Consider the following 15317-nt stretch of genomic DNA (forward strand, 5'->3'; position numbering starts at 1 on the left):
TTTCATTGGATTTCTGTCTGTATGTCGATAAACCCAATTTATGACGTATTACGTATGCTCGCACCATTGTGGTTAAACCTTGAAAGTTTAACAAAATGTATAAAACTTCTCTCTTCTCTGAACAATTCATGTTTACAGTCAAGATGATTCGGCTGTAAAATTATTGTGTATGTTCAAATAAAGCGATTTTCTAAAAAAACATTATTGGATATGGTTTCTGCAGGTCAATAAGGATATACCTGTTACTAATTATTATGTATACAGTGTATCGATTAACTAGCAAGTCAGTATATTTAATTTTAAGTTTAATGTGTCTATTTTAGAATTGTTTTTTGAAAATATGTATTTTTTTATTAGCATGATTTTCAGAAATGTTCGAATAGTCAATTTGTAGAGCTAAACATTTTTTATTCATTTAGAAAAAATAATTATATTGAATGAAAGAAATAATTTAAATGTTTAAATTGTTTGTAAATAACCGTTCATACTGTTTACTACCTGATCAAAATTAAATCTAATCATTTTTCTTAACTATCAAAAAAAGTATCTATGTCACTATAATAACTGATTTAATATTTAAAAACAGCATGAGTTTATGAACTATTTTTTGTGAATTATGTTTACAAACAGAATACTAGCCATACGTGAGTTTTGAAAATACCGCACTGAAATATTAAGCAATATACCTAAAATTATTAATGTAGAGTGTCAACTAACACACTGTACACGACCATTATCATATTATATAATATTTTTTTTAATTTGGGAATGGGCGACTCCAGTTTGATGGAATGCTCTTTCCGCTTGCAATAATTATCGCGTTCCATTATCTTTTTTTTTGCTATTACTGTCGCACGTCATTAGTCGTATCTCTCGCATTAAAAGCTTCTGATTGAAATCCTCACGAAAAACGTTATTCAAACGCACTAAAAGCCAACCATCAGTCGTTCCAATCTACCCTCTATCTTTGCTGTTAACCCCTTTTACTTCCACCCACCTTTTTGTATCGCACATCAAACGCAAATTATTTTACCAATAGAATTTTCCGAAAAACAACTACCACGATGGCGGTGTCAATACGAGTTTGAAAGCATGTCAAACAACGTATTAACTGATTTTGAGTACCCGAGAGCGATAAAAGCAAAACTAATTACCTTTTATACGGCAAAAAGTACTATAGCATAAGTAAATAAATCATTTTTTGTAAAAAAAAAAACACGAATTCCCTAGCCACAGCTATCTACAGAGCGCATGGCTAAAACTGATGATAAATAAAGCCAGCACAGTGAGGTCACAGTATATTGTAACTAAGGAAGTGGTAGTCTCTAAAAAAATATTTTAACTGAATGTGAAAACAAACGCTTCAATAAAAATTTGTATAGTATAAATATTAAATATCGATAAAAACATTGAGAAGCAAAAATGGGTTTGTATTTTTTTATGTTAGGGTTAATATGATTATATTGGATTGATCGTCTGTCTATAATAAATTCACAGTATATAATACATTTAGTCTATTCTGTGATAATTCGTTGCTGTTGTCGTTGTAAACAATAGTATGAAAATATTTTTTTGATACCTGTTCACGGTTAACTCATTCGCGCATAACAGCCTGGAAAATTAAAACAGTCAAAATATAATTTTTTGTATAAATATTTTTCAGACACCCGTGAACTGATGATTAAAAACTACGGTCCAAGTGTAATTTTCTCTTTTTTTGGGGATTTTCCTTAATATAAAGAAAAGTTAGATAACACATTTTTTAAGAAAATCATAAATGTTATAGTCCCACTCTAGATCTATCTTAAATGTAATTTTCAGACCTTGAATCCTAAAACTACGCTCGAAAAAGCTTCGACCCATTCTAAAAGTATGGGTTTATGATTTTTTTGGTTTGTCGACGTTTATCAATAGCACAATAACTAAAAACTATTCTAAACAAAATTTGAACTAATTAGACTAATTTAAAAAAAGTTTTAACGTGCGGTAATTGTAAATTGTAAAACATATACATTTTTTGGGAATTTTTTCAATTTTGTAGGGGAAGGGATAAACTTATTAAATGTTTGGACAAACATATTATGTTTCAGGTACGATGCTATATAAAGAAATCGGTTCAGCGGTTTAAAATATAGCGGTCCCAGACACAAAACATAATAACAACACATCGTTATAAAAGCTATATCCTCTGAGCTCTGCAACGAAGCCAAAAAATAGGCCGATACGAAAGGACAGGGGAGTTACAATCGCTCCCTTCCCTTCCGTTCACAAAACAAACACATGAACACACTATCGCATTTGAATAATCAGCAGGTATTATTCCTATCCAATATAACTTATTATTGATCGTATATTATAATAGCGCAGCTGTAGTACGTCACGCTGTAGGTTCCCTATAAAATTATACATCAAACTATGACGTTAATTTACCAAAAAAAAAACAGGACCGACACAGGCAGTTTTACAAAATCATTTTTTTTATTAGGTTTGCAATTTAAAGAACTTTGAGTTAATATAACCTAGAGATAATATAGACCTGAAAGAAGAAGGGGATTAATAAAAAGGGCCCAAAAGTTCAAGCATTTGCATGTTTTTAATTTGCCTGAAAAATAGCTAGATGAGCTACAAATTTTAATTTTAATGAATCCAAATTAAAATATCTCTTTTGCATATATTAGAATAATTCAGTTTTTACTTTTTTTAATTATTACGCAGATTTTTTAATATTTTCGATATTTACAGCATTATTTAAATCTTGTTTATCAATTACCAATAGATATTGGTAATTGATAATTGATAATTACCATATCAACGTACCAATTAAAATTAGACAATATTATGCATTTTGCTTTAAATGGAGAATTGTAGTATAACATAAATCTATATAACCAGTAAAATTTAAGAAATGTTGACAATTATTTTGTAAATGTTAATTTAATTTTTAATAATTTATAAATAAATATTGTATACTTATTTAAATATTTATTTTATTTACACATGTAAGTGCATATAATATAGGCCATTTTAGCGCATAAATGCATGCGTTCGGTGGTTTTTAGAGCATAAACTTTTAGGCCCTAATAATAACTAATAAAAATTTAAAGGTACAAACGATTCTATCGTAATTATCTTGACGTTTACACTTTTGATTATCAAATATTTAAAACTTAAACTAATAATAATAAAGTTAAGGAGTTTTTTTCCTCAAAATATGGGCGATAAAACAAATTATGCGTACAAAAAAAAATGATTGTCGGCCTACCTTCTATACAAATAAGTTTATGGAAAGTTTTTTATTTATTATTATTTCATCAGCGTTAAAAAAAATCACCCCTCGTTTTATAACGTTAATAACTAATTTCATTGTGTTTTCGATTAAATGTTGTTTAAACGTCTGAACTTTGACGATTCGGAGAAACCGAAAAGGACTTTTAGACGATATTTTAGCGTTGGAACTTGGAAGGATCTTGAGCAATTGTTATAATGGCTTCTTCTCCGGAAAGACTCAAAGTCCGCCTCTGGTTGTTACCACAACATCCGGAAAATAAATAACTAAAAAGGGCAAACACACCCGAACAATTATAAATGATGAATTCGGCTAAAACCCGCGTTCTGGCTATTTTCTGTGCTACGTTTGTTGTTATTACTGTCATGTGTCTTCTCTCTCGCTCTCAAAACACAACTCGCTAAATCAAGTTACCGCCTGATGTCAGGATATTTTAGCGTTCCGGGGAATACGGTAGCGGACGGGTTCGGCAAGGTCAGCTACCGACCCACGGTTGTTTCCTAGCAATTACTCTCATAGATCTCTGCCTTTCGACAAAACGACAAAAAAAAAAAAATATTAAATAAATAGATCTTAAATGTATTTTTGTTTTTAAAACTTGTAAATTCGAGGGACAGTGTTGTTCAAAAGTAGAAACGGTCGACCGCGGCACAATATTATGTTCAGATTAATAGAAGCTAATCTTTAAAAAAAAAAACATTTTATAACCGGTACTTGGGGGTGGGAATTTTGTTGAAAAACGAAGACAGACTTAAAAAGCGGTAAACACGAGTGGAAAACGACAATTTGACATCCCCCTCCCCTTTTGATAATTTACAACGGATGGTCGCTAACTGTATAGCTATCGACCGACATCCAGAGCACATTTTCAAAGTGCCCGGCGGCGCGGCGGTCGCTTTAGCGTAGGAGTTTCGTGGTTATTTTTGCGGTAAAAGCCGATAACGGTTCACCAACATAACCACAGATGCTTTTGCGGACGATTGGGCTGTGTCGGCCGTGGATAATAAAAGATAATTGTCTGAAGTAGTGCCCGTTACCGGAATGCATAGTCGTAGGAAATGCGGTAAACGCGGTAACATTATTACATTTTTACTACCCCAGTTTTATAAGCTCAAACTATTTTCACGTTAATTTCTGGCGGCGAGCAACTCTGGTGGTCTGCCCATTCTCACGTTATTATCATTGTACACGACCAAGGTTTTGCGCTCCAATTAACCCTTATAGCTTACAACACCCCAGAAAACACTTGAGAATGTAACACTATTATTATTTGACATTTTCCACCGTCACCGAAATAACAATTATAATAATAATAAAAACAAATCTTAAGAGGGCGCCCCACACCACTTACTCGTATTATTAACCGCCTAAGCTAAAATCTAGAGGAAGTCTAGTTTCTAATTTTGTATAGGTGTACTTTTATGCCAGAATAGCTTAGTTCCTAAAAAATCCTTTAGATGCATACTCCCAGATATATTTTTGTACATATATAGCTAAACAACTGCGAGGAAGATTTTTAATTTCGATGTGTTTTCAGACTTGATAAATACAATTTGTCTCAACGATTACATAATTAAAAAAACGTATTATGCGAATTGGTTATTTGATCTGAATTAAGTTATAAACATTTTTTTTTTTTAATTGCCCATAATTTACTTCTATTTAAATAGCTAGCGTGGTATCTTCCTAACCATCGCAACCTTAACAAACAATAAATTATAATTATTATTAACTATAAGGGAGTACAATATTGTGCTACGGGCTTAACAACCCCGAGGACTTCGAGCTCTGATGGAGGGCAGCAGAACCCATCAGTACTGAATCGAGGCGAAATAAGCAACTTCTGGTACGGCCCGTTAACAGACTATTCACATTAGATAACTACCCATTTTTATACGGTACCTAATTGGAAAACAATTAAAGTGTTATCATTTAATGTTACTTATCACCACGATTTAGGATAATATCATCTTAAATTGTGGCTTGTGCTGTCATATGTAAGTTGTAGCTGTCAAAAAAAAAAAAAAAAAAGAAATGTTATACTTATCCTTTTTAGCCACTCCAAAATATTAACGCGCACTCGTCGTACGATGCGCTTATAGAGATTAATATAATCTCACCTGTAGGTAGCAGGTGAACTTCAATTAAGATTATTTCCGCCAAATTAGAGAGAACGGTGAATTTGAAACGGTTACGGTCCGCGGGTATCACAGCGTAATCATCTTTATTCCCGTCCTGTCGTCCTTTTCACCCCTTTACTTCCCCTCTTACCGCGGCTTTTCCAACCTGGAGTTATGTCGCCAAATACAATACGCCCGAAAACGGAATGGCTAATACCTACCTAGCAGCCGTTTCAATATCGCATGCATTAGTACTGTTAATGGTTATACGTTTGTCGCCGCCCCCGTATTAGTAGGGTATAATAGTATAATATACTAGCGTATACATATATAAATATTAAAATATAAATTTACATATATTATCTTTATGAATAATACACAAAGACGAATGTGCTAATCGTTAGTACAGCCGTGTTTTATCCTGGGATGTAATTTTACTAAAAATGAGTAGTGGAGAAATTATCGAAGAACTTGAGGGAAAAAATAAATTTTTTGGTGCTAAAAGTAGGAAAGCTATAAGTAAACCCCGCCCCCCTAAAATAGTCATACATTTTAGATAACAACGAATATATGATAAAAATTACAACAAATCGGATTTTTCCAGCAGATAACATTAGCTATATACGGGTCGATGTAATATTAATATAAGCCAGGTTTATCAAATATTGTTGACATACTTATTCAGTACACGTTTGTTTTGTCGACTTAATTTACGTTATTAACTGTAAAAATATAAACTTAAAAGAAAAATGTATATGATTTTATTTTTGTTGGCTTCATCTCGAAAAAAAGTGCGATTACAAATTTTTATTTGATTAGTTATTTTTAATATTGTATCGTTTAGTATTCTATAAGTACACGCTAGGTTTACCATCAGTCTAACTTCAAACCTTAAGTCCTAAAACCTAGACTATAAATAGTAATTACACTACTTTTAAATGAAACGATATTGGTTAAGTTCAGAGGCGTAGTTTATTATGCTATCAATTACATATTTATTAATTATTTTTAATAATTTAAATTCAATTTCAATCAAATCTAATATACTTAACTTGAATTAATTTTTAAAGTATTACGTTAAATTTAATTTTGTCATGTTGTTTATAAATAGTTATTATTATAATTTTCTGTTTTCTCGACACGGATTCTTACGGTGAGCGAAATTGGCTAATGTTAATGCTCGCCAGCTAACGATAATTCAGACTTTACCCATAAAATATGTAAATACTATTGAATAGATCCCGACAAATTGCGACAGAATTATAAAGGGACCAAAATCAATTTAAGGACGCCTGGAGGCATAATGGGGCGATTGCTTAGGAGATATGCGCAATAAATTGTTATGGCCGATCATATGAACAAATTGATTGTTACCTGAGATTGTTATTAAAGATGACATCCGGATAAATGAAGATTACTACACCATAGTCAAAAAATAAAGTTGTCGTAATTTGTGTCAGAGACAATTGTAAACCCTCAGCTATAGAGTGTAAAATAACATAATTTAATATTTAAATAGTGATCCAACTATAGTACATGCTAGAAGTATATCAATTACTTTTTTCATGTGTTCATTTTGGCTAGGATGAAGAGCTAAACATGACGAGATACCAAGAACAGATTTTAGCATTATGATGACCCAGTTAAAATTTGTTACATACAGACTTTCAAGTGAGCAGTCTTCTTTACTAATGGATTTAACGTGTTAGATGCACTTGTTTCTAAAATCATTTAGGTGGTATGCGCCATTGGATGTGCTGAAGACTGGTAGGGATACCTACTACTTCTGTGTGTCTTGGGGGGGTTTTTTAGATAAAAAATAATGATAATATAGTAAAATAGGAGAGCAGTTGAGTCGGCGTATAATACGTCGGCTACAAAAGCTAGTAAATTATACAATATTATAATTATAGTAAGTACCTCTAGTAAAATACAATGTACCTATTAGACTTTTGAATCGGGGCATTATATAGCTGTCGAGTGATTTACACAAACACAAATATTAAACGGGGTTTTTTTACGGGGTCATTCCAGATAACGGGTGAATTCATTAAAACAAACAACAAACTCAACGAGGCACGGCAATTCCCTGCAACTGCTTTCAAAAAATAAAAAATAAACTTGGAGATAAATTTATTTTGTTGGTGTATTTCGACGTTCGTCCTCGCAGGTTTCAAACGAAAACTTTTGCGTTCGCCGACGACTACAAAAGAAGTGTTTCGTGTTTCTTTCGGATAATTAAAAAAAAAAAATAAAAATAAAAAACGCGTTTCGCAAAATACTTTTGCTACTACAACTACTACTACCGGCGGAACGTCGCGCGTTGCTATTTTTTTTATTTTTTATTATGTGTTTTGCATATCTAACCAATCCTATAAAAGCCCCTGTGAATTCTTTAGTAGCTTCCGTCAATTGAATATACACGGTACGCAGCGCCGCTTTATTACTTCAAAAGCGGGAAGGGGGGTAGGTGGAAAGGAAAAAATCACGACAAAAAAAAAAGAAAGTAATAATAATAAATAAAAAACGACAGGCGTGTCACGGCGACTATGCGATATCAGGAACAATGGCCTTTGGCTGCTTTTTCGAACCACAATGTATTTATTTTCTTATGCGGCCGTTTAACGATAACAAATGCTGATAAAACACTGTTTGCTCACGTATCCGCCATTTGTTTTGTCACGGACAAAATGTAATATCGATCTGGACGTCGTTCAATTACAAAGACACATATTTTCGTACGCGGTTATATGCCTTTTGGCTGAAAAAATAAAAAAAATACTAAATCTAAAATGTAATAAAATTGAAAACTCTACTTAGCGTCCGCCCACGGACAAAATATGTTACATAATTTTCAATACGAATGAGTACGGTTTATCGAAAAGTACATTATATCAGTTCCGCGATACATTAGGGATCGGTAATCATGTTTTTTTTTAAACACGCACTCCACAAAATCGTTATAGTTGAGTTTACGTAAAAAGCAAAACAAATGCATATTTTACGCCAGGTAAAAATGTGTTGTACCGGTTTTATTTATGTCGATATTTTTTTTTAAATACAAGTTTTACCGGTGCGTGTTGTAAGAGGATCTCTAATTTATGTCAGTTATCGCGAAATTAACTTGTTTTTTTTGTTCAACAAGAAGTAACCCACTATTTTTATTAAAAATTAACTTTTTTGATACTATAAATTTGAGAATATAATATTTTTTTATCTACTTATTGGATTTACAGTGTAACTCACTAGGATTCGTCACAGTGATGAATATAGTTTTGCCGGCATACAGTAGACAATTCAATTTTTTTACTATTTTTAATGTATTTTTGAAATATGTTATAAATGATGAAAATGTTTTGGCACGAAATTTAATGTTTCAAAAATTGTAATTACAAAAGATAAGTATAAACGTTTTCAAAATACTTCCAGTATTTAAACATTTTTTTTTTTAAATACCGTTTTTGAAACATTCAATTTCGTACCAAAAACCTTTATAACGTATTTAAAAATATACTAAAAACATGTTTGATAACATTAAAAAAGTATTCAAGGTTTTTATGATACATGGGATGTAGATACTTAAAAGTACTTTTTTAAATACAGAAACAAACTAAAAATATATAGCTTAAAATATTCAAGTATATGGTTTACCTACCGATTAAGGAACGAAACCCTATAGCCAAAAATAGCTTGTTTCTGTCTGACCCATTCACCTGACTGTTATAAAGTAATTTATAGTGAACAGTACACATACTGTACTATGGTACTAACATCAGGTGACTCACCCGAGGTGACTCATCTGATGTTTTTATAACTTTTTGACAGTGCACCGCCCTTTGTTTTTCAAAATGTATGCTTACGATAGATTTTTCTAAGGCTTGGACAGTCTTACAGGTCGAGACTTAATTTTTAAACCTTATAGATTTAAAAATTGTCAAATGAACAGGTCGATCACCTACTAAATAGGAAAAATACAAAATTTCCCTAGTTTTATATTGTGGTTATTAATTTAAAATGTACATTTTCTGACTGACTTAATGATTATGTTTGTATTCGCAGTATCAAATGAAAAATATAAACACATAGGTTTTGTGTCACACAAAATAACTTGTTTTAGCTTCGATGCAGAGCAGAGATGCTATTTTTTAATAAAAATTTGATGGAAGGTAATTCATTCACGAAAAAATACAAAATAAATTATCTTTATAGATTTTATGTTAATTCAATTTCATGAGAAGGTGTTAAAAGGTATTTAAATCAAACATTTTTGTTATTTATTTAAGTTAAGTGCACGGATATTCTCGAGGGCACTCAAATATTTATTACGCGGTGTCGTTGCGTATGCTAAAATTTTCAATTTTAAGGATTCTAAGATTATTCCATCAGAAAAGAACAAATGACGCGCATAATAAATGGGTTATATTAGAGTATTTTTTAGGTATGTGAAATGTAACCTTGTGGTTTTTTTTTGTCTAGATAGTGTAATGATGTTCTTTGTATAACTCGAGAATTATTTTTTCTTCGAGTTATTGTACAATTGCGGTTTTTATACAACGTATAAAGCATTAACGAATACAAATGAATAGTTTTCGTTATATTTTGTGCTATTGAAGCAAAGTTAAAGATATAAATCTCTGGTGTAGTATACGAATTACAACAGATACAACACACGTATGTGTATAGAAATTGTATTAAGGAATGTACGGTGCCGCCTCCATTAAACGGACGGGCGTTCGTGAAAATATAAATAAACACAATCGTAGTTTTCGGGTTATTTTTGTACACTTACCTACCATAATGGATCCAGGAGGCATGTTTTCTATACACTGTACTTTGTTGTACAATTGATTTGTGCCGATGGCTTAATTCTCAAATTTGTGTTCATTTGTAATAATTTCTGAACTCTAAGCGCCTTTTTCAGACACTACAAACCACACCCCGTTATACGGTTTTAAAGTTTACACTAGCAAATTACCCAGATTTTGTGTACACGATGTCGTTTCTTTTGTTTGCTTTTGGCTAAGTCATTCAAATTTATGCGCCCTTTCAAATGTTGCGCTCGAGGCGTAGACACCTCTTTGGCGCTCACCCTTTTCTCGTTACGGCCGAAGGTTATGCGGGTTAAATTACACGCCGGAAGACTATTTTGCAAACACAATACGGTTTTGCTTTGTACCTGCCTACCGTGTATTATGGGCTTTGGAATATTTAAATCGGAAAAGGATGAAAAAAACCAAAACCAAAAACATAGAACGGCCGATAAAAAAACTTTTTGATATTCGTGTGGAGATTAGGACCTACCGGGGTTTTTTCCCTCCTGTTAACGCGTCTAGAGCGAACGCCGCTAAGTCTGAAAGGCCTACGAAATAGAGTTTCGAATTCAGCTGAATCCGAGTTTAACGCTAGCCAAACCTTGTTATAAACTTGCCCCCATAACATTTCGTATTTTCGACCAACTCACACCGGCGTCACGGTCGTCGTACACGTAATGTAAAAGTTTTGATTAGATAATGCGTGTTCACACTAAGGTCGAAAACGTCTGGAAACAACCATTCGACGTTTTCCACCACGGCTGCCGGCAAAGTTATCGACTAGGGTCAAACCCATCGCAAACGCGGCTTGGGGTATTTTCACCGTTAGCCGGTGGTCCACGACCATTTTATTACCTATTCTATACAGTGAAAATATTTAGGTTTTTTGATTTAATGTCGATTACTGCGGTCGTCACCGACAGTTTCGTTTTCAAAATGATTTTATAACTTTTGTCGCAGGCGTCTTTTTTGTTGCCCATCAATATTTGACTCGAAAATTGTACATTACTTATGTCGTGTAAATACAAAAAACGACGAGCTTCCTAAAGTTGAAATCAATATTGAATATATTTTATTTAATAGTAATAACAATTAGCCGTTTCGAGTGCAACGTCTTATAAATCGTTGCATCGTTTAACTTCACTCGATTATAGCAACTGGTAATGGCGAGGACACCTCCCCCCTACCACGTTCAAGTTTTAAGTGAAATTTATCGTGACGAGTTTTGTTGAGAAGTTTTCGACTTTAGGATTTTCCGTAATTGCCACAATCGCTTCTATATAGTGGCAAGAGACACAAGATGGGCGGTACGGCGACGAAATAACTTATTTGATTTTTTTTTTTATCTCTGAGAAAACTAACTTACTTTGACACGAAACGTTAATGATTTTCCATTAATACTGATTTCACGATAAAAGCGCATAACGTTTGAACTGTAACTTCGAAACATCAATGTTTTCAATGGAAAATTATCACCGGAAATTTACCAAAATATTTTTTATGTTTCACGTCGAGATTTGCATTTCTAATGAACGCGTTGTTCTCTTTCGTCACTGCCAAAATTGTTTTTCAATTAAATCGACATTTATGTTGGTCATTTTAATATTTTTTCTGTTAATTAAAAATCATCTTTACTATTGTTTTTCTGAACGTTCTTAGTGACATTTATTATTAGTTCGACAGATTTAAGTATTATCTCGATTTTTAAATGGAGAAATTGATAGTATTTTAAACTTATACGTCTATGAACATCTTCCGAGAAAAATCGTGGTCAAAGGATGAGTTGTGCATTAAAGAAATGGGGCAAAAGTGATTTAAAAGGATTATTTTCTAGTATAGCCATTTGGTCTGCTTGCAAAGAACGTAAAATAGAAAAATAAAGATTCACTTTTTATAGTGAACTGACTTGTATCATCAGATTATATTGAGGTCTCGCTTCAGATGTAATTCAAAAATTAAATCGCATACGTTTTTACCAGATTATTTTAACAGTTTTAATTAACACTAAACCTTTATTTACAAAGTTTTTCTGACTTAACTATTTAGTTTTTATCAATACCGACCAATATAATAATGTGTATTATATGTTATTGATATAAATTACAAGGCGAGCCTAAATTTATAAAACTAAAAATATTTAAATGATTAGTTTTTCCTTGAAAATATTCTCATTTTAAACACAATTTTCACAAAACTTTTCGGTTTTATATGATGAAAAAAAAAACTCAAAATATTATAGCTGTACCTATCTCAATATAAACCTGTGCTGAATTCGATTGAAAGTTTTACGTTTAAACATTTACGGCGAGTTTTATTTCGGTTAATAACTTTGGAATTTCAATAAGCTGTAATTACTATTGTTTTTCAGGGTCACGAAAAATTCCAAAAATTCCGTACATGATGTGGATAGACACGTTATGTTGTTTTTTCATTTTTCTGGTATACCTCACCAATAATGTCGGTTCCAAATGTTAAACTGGTGAAAAAGCGTTTACCATTCATAGATATAGATATTGCGATTTTGGGAATTGATTAAGGGCGTTCGAAAACCTGTAATGATAAATGGCGCATACCACAAAATAACCAGATGGGAAACTTTAAATAAGTTTCATGGGCCTCATGAGCCGCCAAAACGGCCGGCTACCATATCGTTTTACGGCAGGGAGCCAAACTATATTAGATGGATTATCCGATTATAGATAAATAAATATAGATAATCAATTATACTCAAACACTGTGCATGCTGTTTTTGAAATTTAAGGTGAGTTTTGTGAACCTGAAACAATATAACTAAAGCTTTTTGAAAATCCCATGTTACTTAAACTTAAAACTTTGAATCGATTTCGGCACATGGTAATATTGGGTTATACAGCTATGATTTTTTTAAGAGAATCTTTTTACAGCATTTAAAACTGAAAAATGTATGAAATTAATAATTTGTTTCAAAAGTCCAAAATAATGGCTAGTTGATAAACAATTTAGAATAAATATTAAATGTTTATTAAGCCATTAGTATTTAAAGGTTTAGACTGGGATGAGGTATACTGTAATATTATTTATACCCACATGCATCACTCACTCACACTCAACATTCAACCAGTTAATGTTTTTTTTACAGCATTCTACTTTTAACAGTTAATAAACAGTTAATACGCATGTTGGTATTTGACTTTTAACAATTATTTTTTTACTAAATATTAAATAACAATTTTTTATCATTAAATACAATCACTGTAACATGAAATAAAAATAATCCTGTGTGTATATATATTATATATCCAATAAATCTTTTAAAACATCAATAGTATAGATTTATTATTAGTGATAAAAACATCATTGTATATGAATTGTTCAATAGAATGAAAATAAATCAATAAATAAAAATGAGTTTTTGATTTGCAATAGATTAAAACATTTTTGAAATGAATTAACTATTTTTCTTTAAAGCGTTGAAACAAAATATTTAAAGTAATCGCATATCATAGAAATCAGTAGTGTAGTCTATACTATTTGTTCAAAAAAAAATAACTACAAAATAGTATGACTTATATTAGCTATAGGAAAATCAACTGAAATATTATTTAAAATTTAAATACTAATAAAATTGTATTTTTAATTTTATTTATAAAAACTATTGTTACTATAAAATTATGAATGTTGGTGGTTTCCTTTTCTTCATAAATATTTTTAATTTAAGTTTAATATGATAAATTATTTGAATTTTACCAATAAACATGAAAGCTAGGGTTAGTTAAATTTTATAATAGTAGAACAAGTCGATACAAGTATGCTTACCCAGAACTCTTGGTCTTCAGATTTCTCGCGTTGAATAAGCTCGCTAAATGATAATTTGCAGTTAGCCACAAATAGATCTTCAATGACAGCGTCGTGGAATACGGTTAGACCCAGCTTGTTGGCTTCATGTACGTCTTGAGTAAAATATTCGTTCCATACAGGATCATATGTCTTGGGTACAGTCTGTGACCTCAACAGTATATTGTCGTCCACATCGATGCTGACATAGGCGTCGAGCAACGGGTCTTCGGGTTTCAGGAATGACATGTTCTTAAGGCGAGTCTGTAAGTCGGTAGGCCGTAATCCGGATGCTTTGCATAATTTGATGCGTATTGTACCCGTAAACAGTTGTTCCATTGTAGCTGTTGTTAGTCGACCTGCACCGTTGTCGGATTCTAGTTTTTTCTCCACGTTGCTCATTGATATAATTTTTCAAAAACCGATGCCATATAGTTGTTTATCATAATAATTGTTCGCCAACAGTTCTTCGATGGTCCAGGTGTCTGTTGTGAGTCTAGGATTCAAGCAGATTCGGCAACAGCAGCAGCAGCAAGCAAGATCACAAAACCATCGTGAGGACGATAACGACGGATGATAAGGATAATAATAAGAGTAATAATAATACTAAGAAATATTATTACTAATATTATCCGACTGGTGCGAAATACCAATCGTCGAAGTCGCACAGTCACCAATAGCAGTCGTATACGCTAGGGTTCACAACAGCGAATGCACGCACGACGACCGCCGCCGCTGCCGCCTTGGAATTGATAATAGAGTTGCCGCCGACAGATCAACCGCTGGTGCCGTTTTCGTCGTCGGTCTCCACTACTACATCCTTACTCGATATATAACACACACACACATATATATATATATATATACGTATATGTCCATGGGTATATATATATATTTTAAGGGAGGGGAGTGTGCAAAGGGGATTGCCAGTGGACGGCGGCGGCGCGTGTACTATCGATATTAGTGCCGCCTGCCGGCACCGCGCTGTCGGTCGGGTTAACTCTTCGCCAACTGCTGGCCCCCACCGTCATTAGCGTGTTCCCGTAGGCCGTGTAATGGTATGTCGGCAAATTGTATTATCAATTTTTACGGAATGGCCGCCAGCGTGGTCGCTTAAAAACCTTCGGAGTCCGAAACGGCCGACGGCCATTTTGCGGCTGGCACGCGTTGTCGGCCTACCTTATGTGTGTTACCCCGTTCCTCGGCCGACGGACGCGCAAGGTCGCCGTGGCAGCCGCCCGACCTCGTGATAAGAAGATCCGCTATCGATAGTTGATTGGCCATCGA

At 32.9% G+C, this 15317-nt stretch overlaps 1 protein-coding gene across 1 annotated transcript in view; it reads right to left on the minus strand.

Moving 5' to 3' along the window:
• LOC126844565 (protein kinase C) overlaps positions 1-14785 on the minus strand; it is a 32241-nt gene extending 17456 nt beyond the window's left edge. Inside the window, exon 1 of the mRNA XM_050582852.1 lies at positions 14013-14785. Coding sequence (XP_050438809.1) covers positions 14013-14432 — 420 coding nt within the window. The 5' untranslated portion in view covers positions 14433-14785. The remainder of the gene's footprint in view (positions 1-14012) is intronic.
• Between the last annotated feature and the right edge of the window lie 532 nt (positions 14786-15317).

The sequence above is a fragment of the Adelges cooleyi genome, unplaced genomic scaffold (genome assembly GCF_023614345.1).
Source record: "Adelges cooleyi isolate 19-005CV unplaced genomic scaffold, UGA_ACOO_1.1 ACOO_flye_CR_arks_rails_tigmint_CR_PRNA_651, whole genome shotgun sequence".
In the NCBI taxonomy this organism is placed as follows: Eukaryota; Metazoa; Arthropoda; class Insecta; order Hemiptera; family Adelgidae; genus Adelges; species Adelges cooleyi.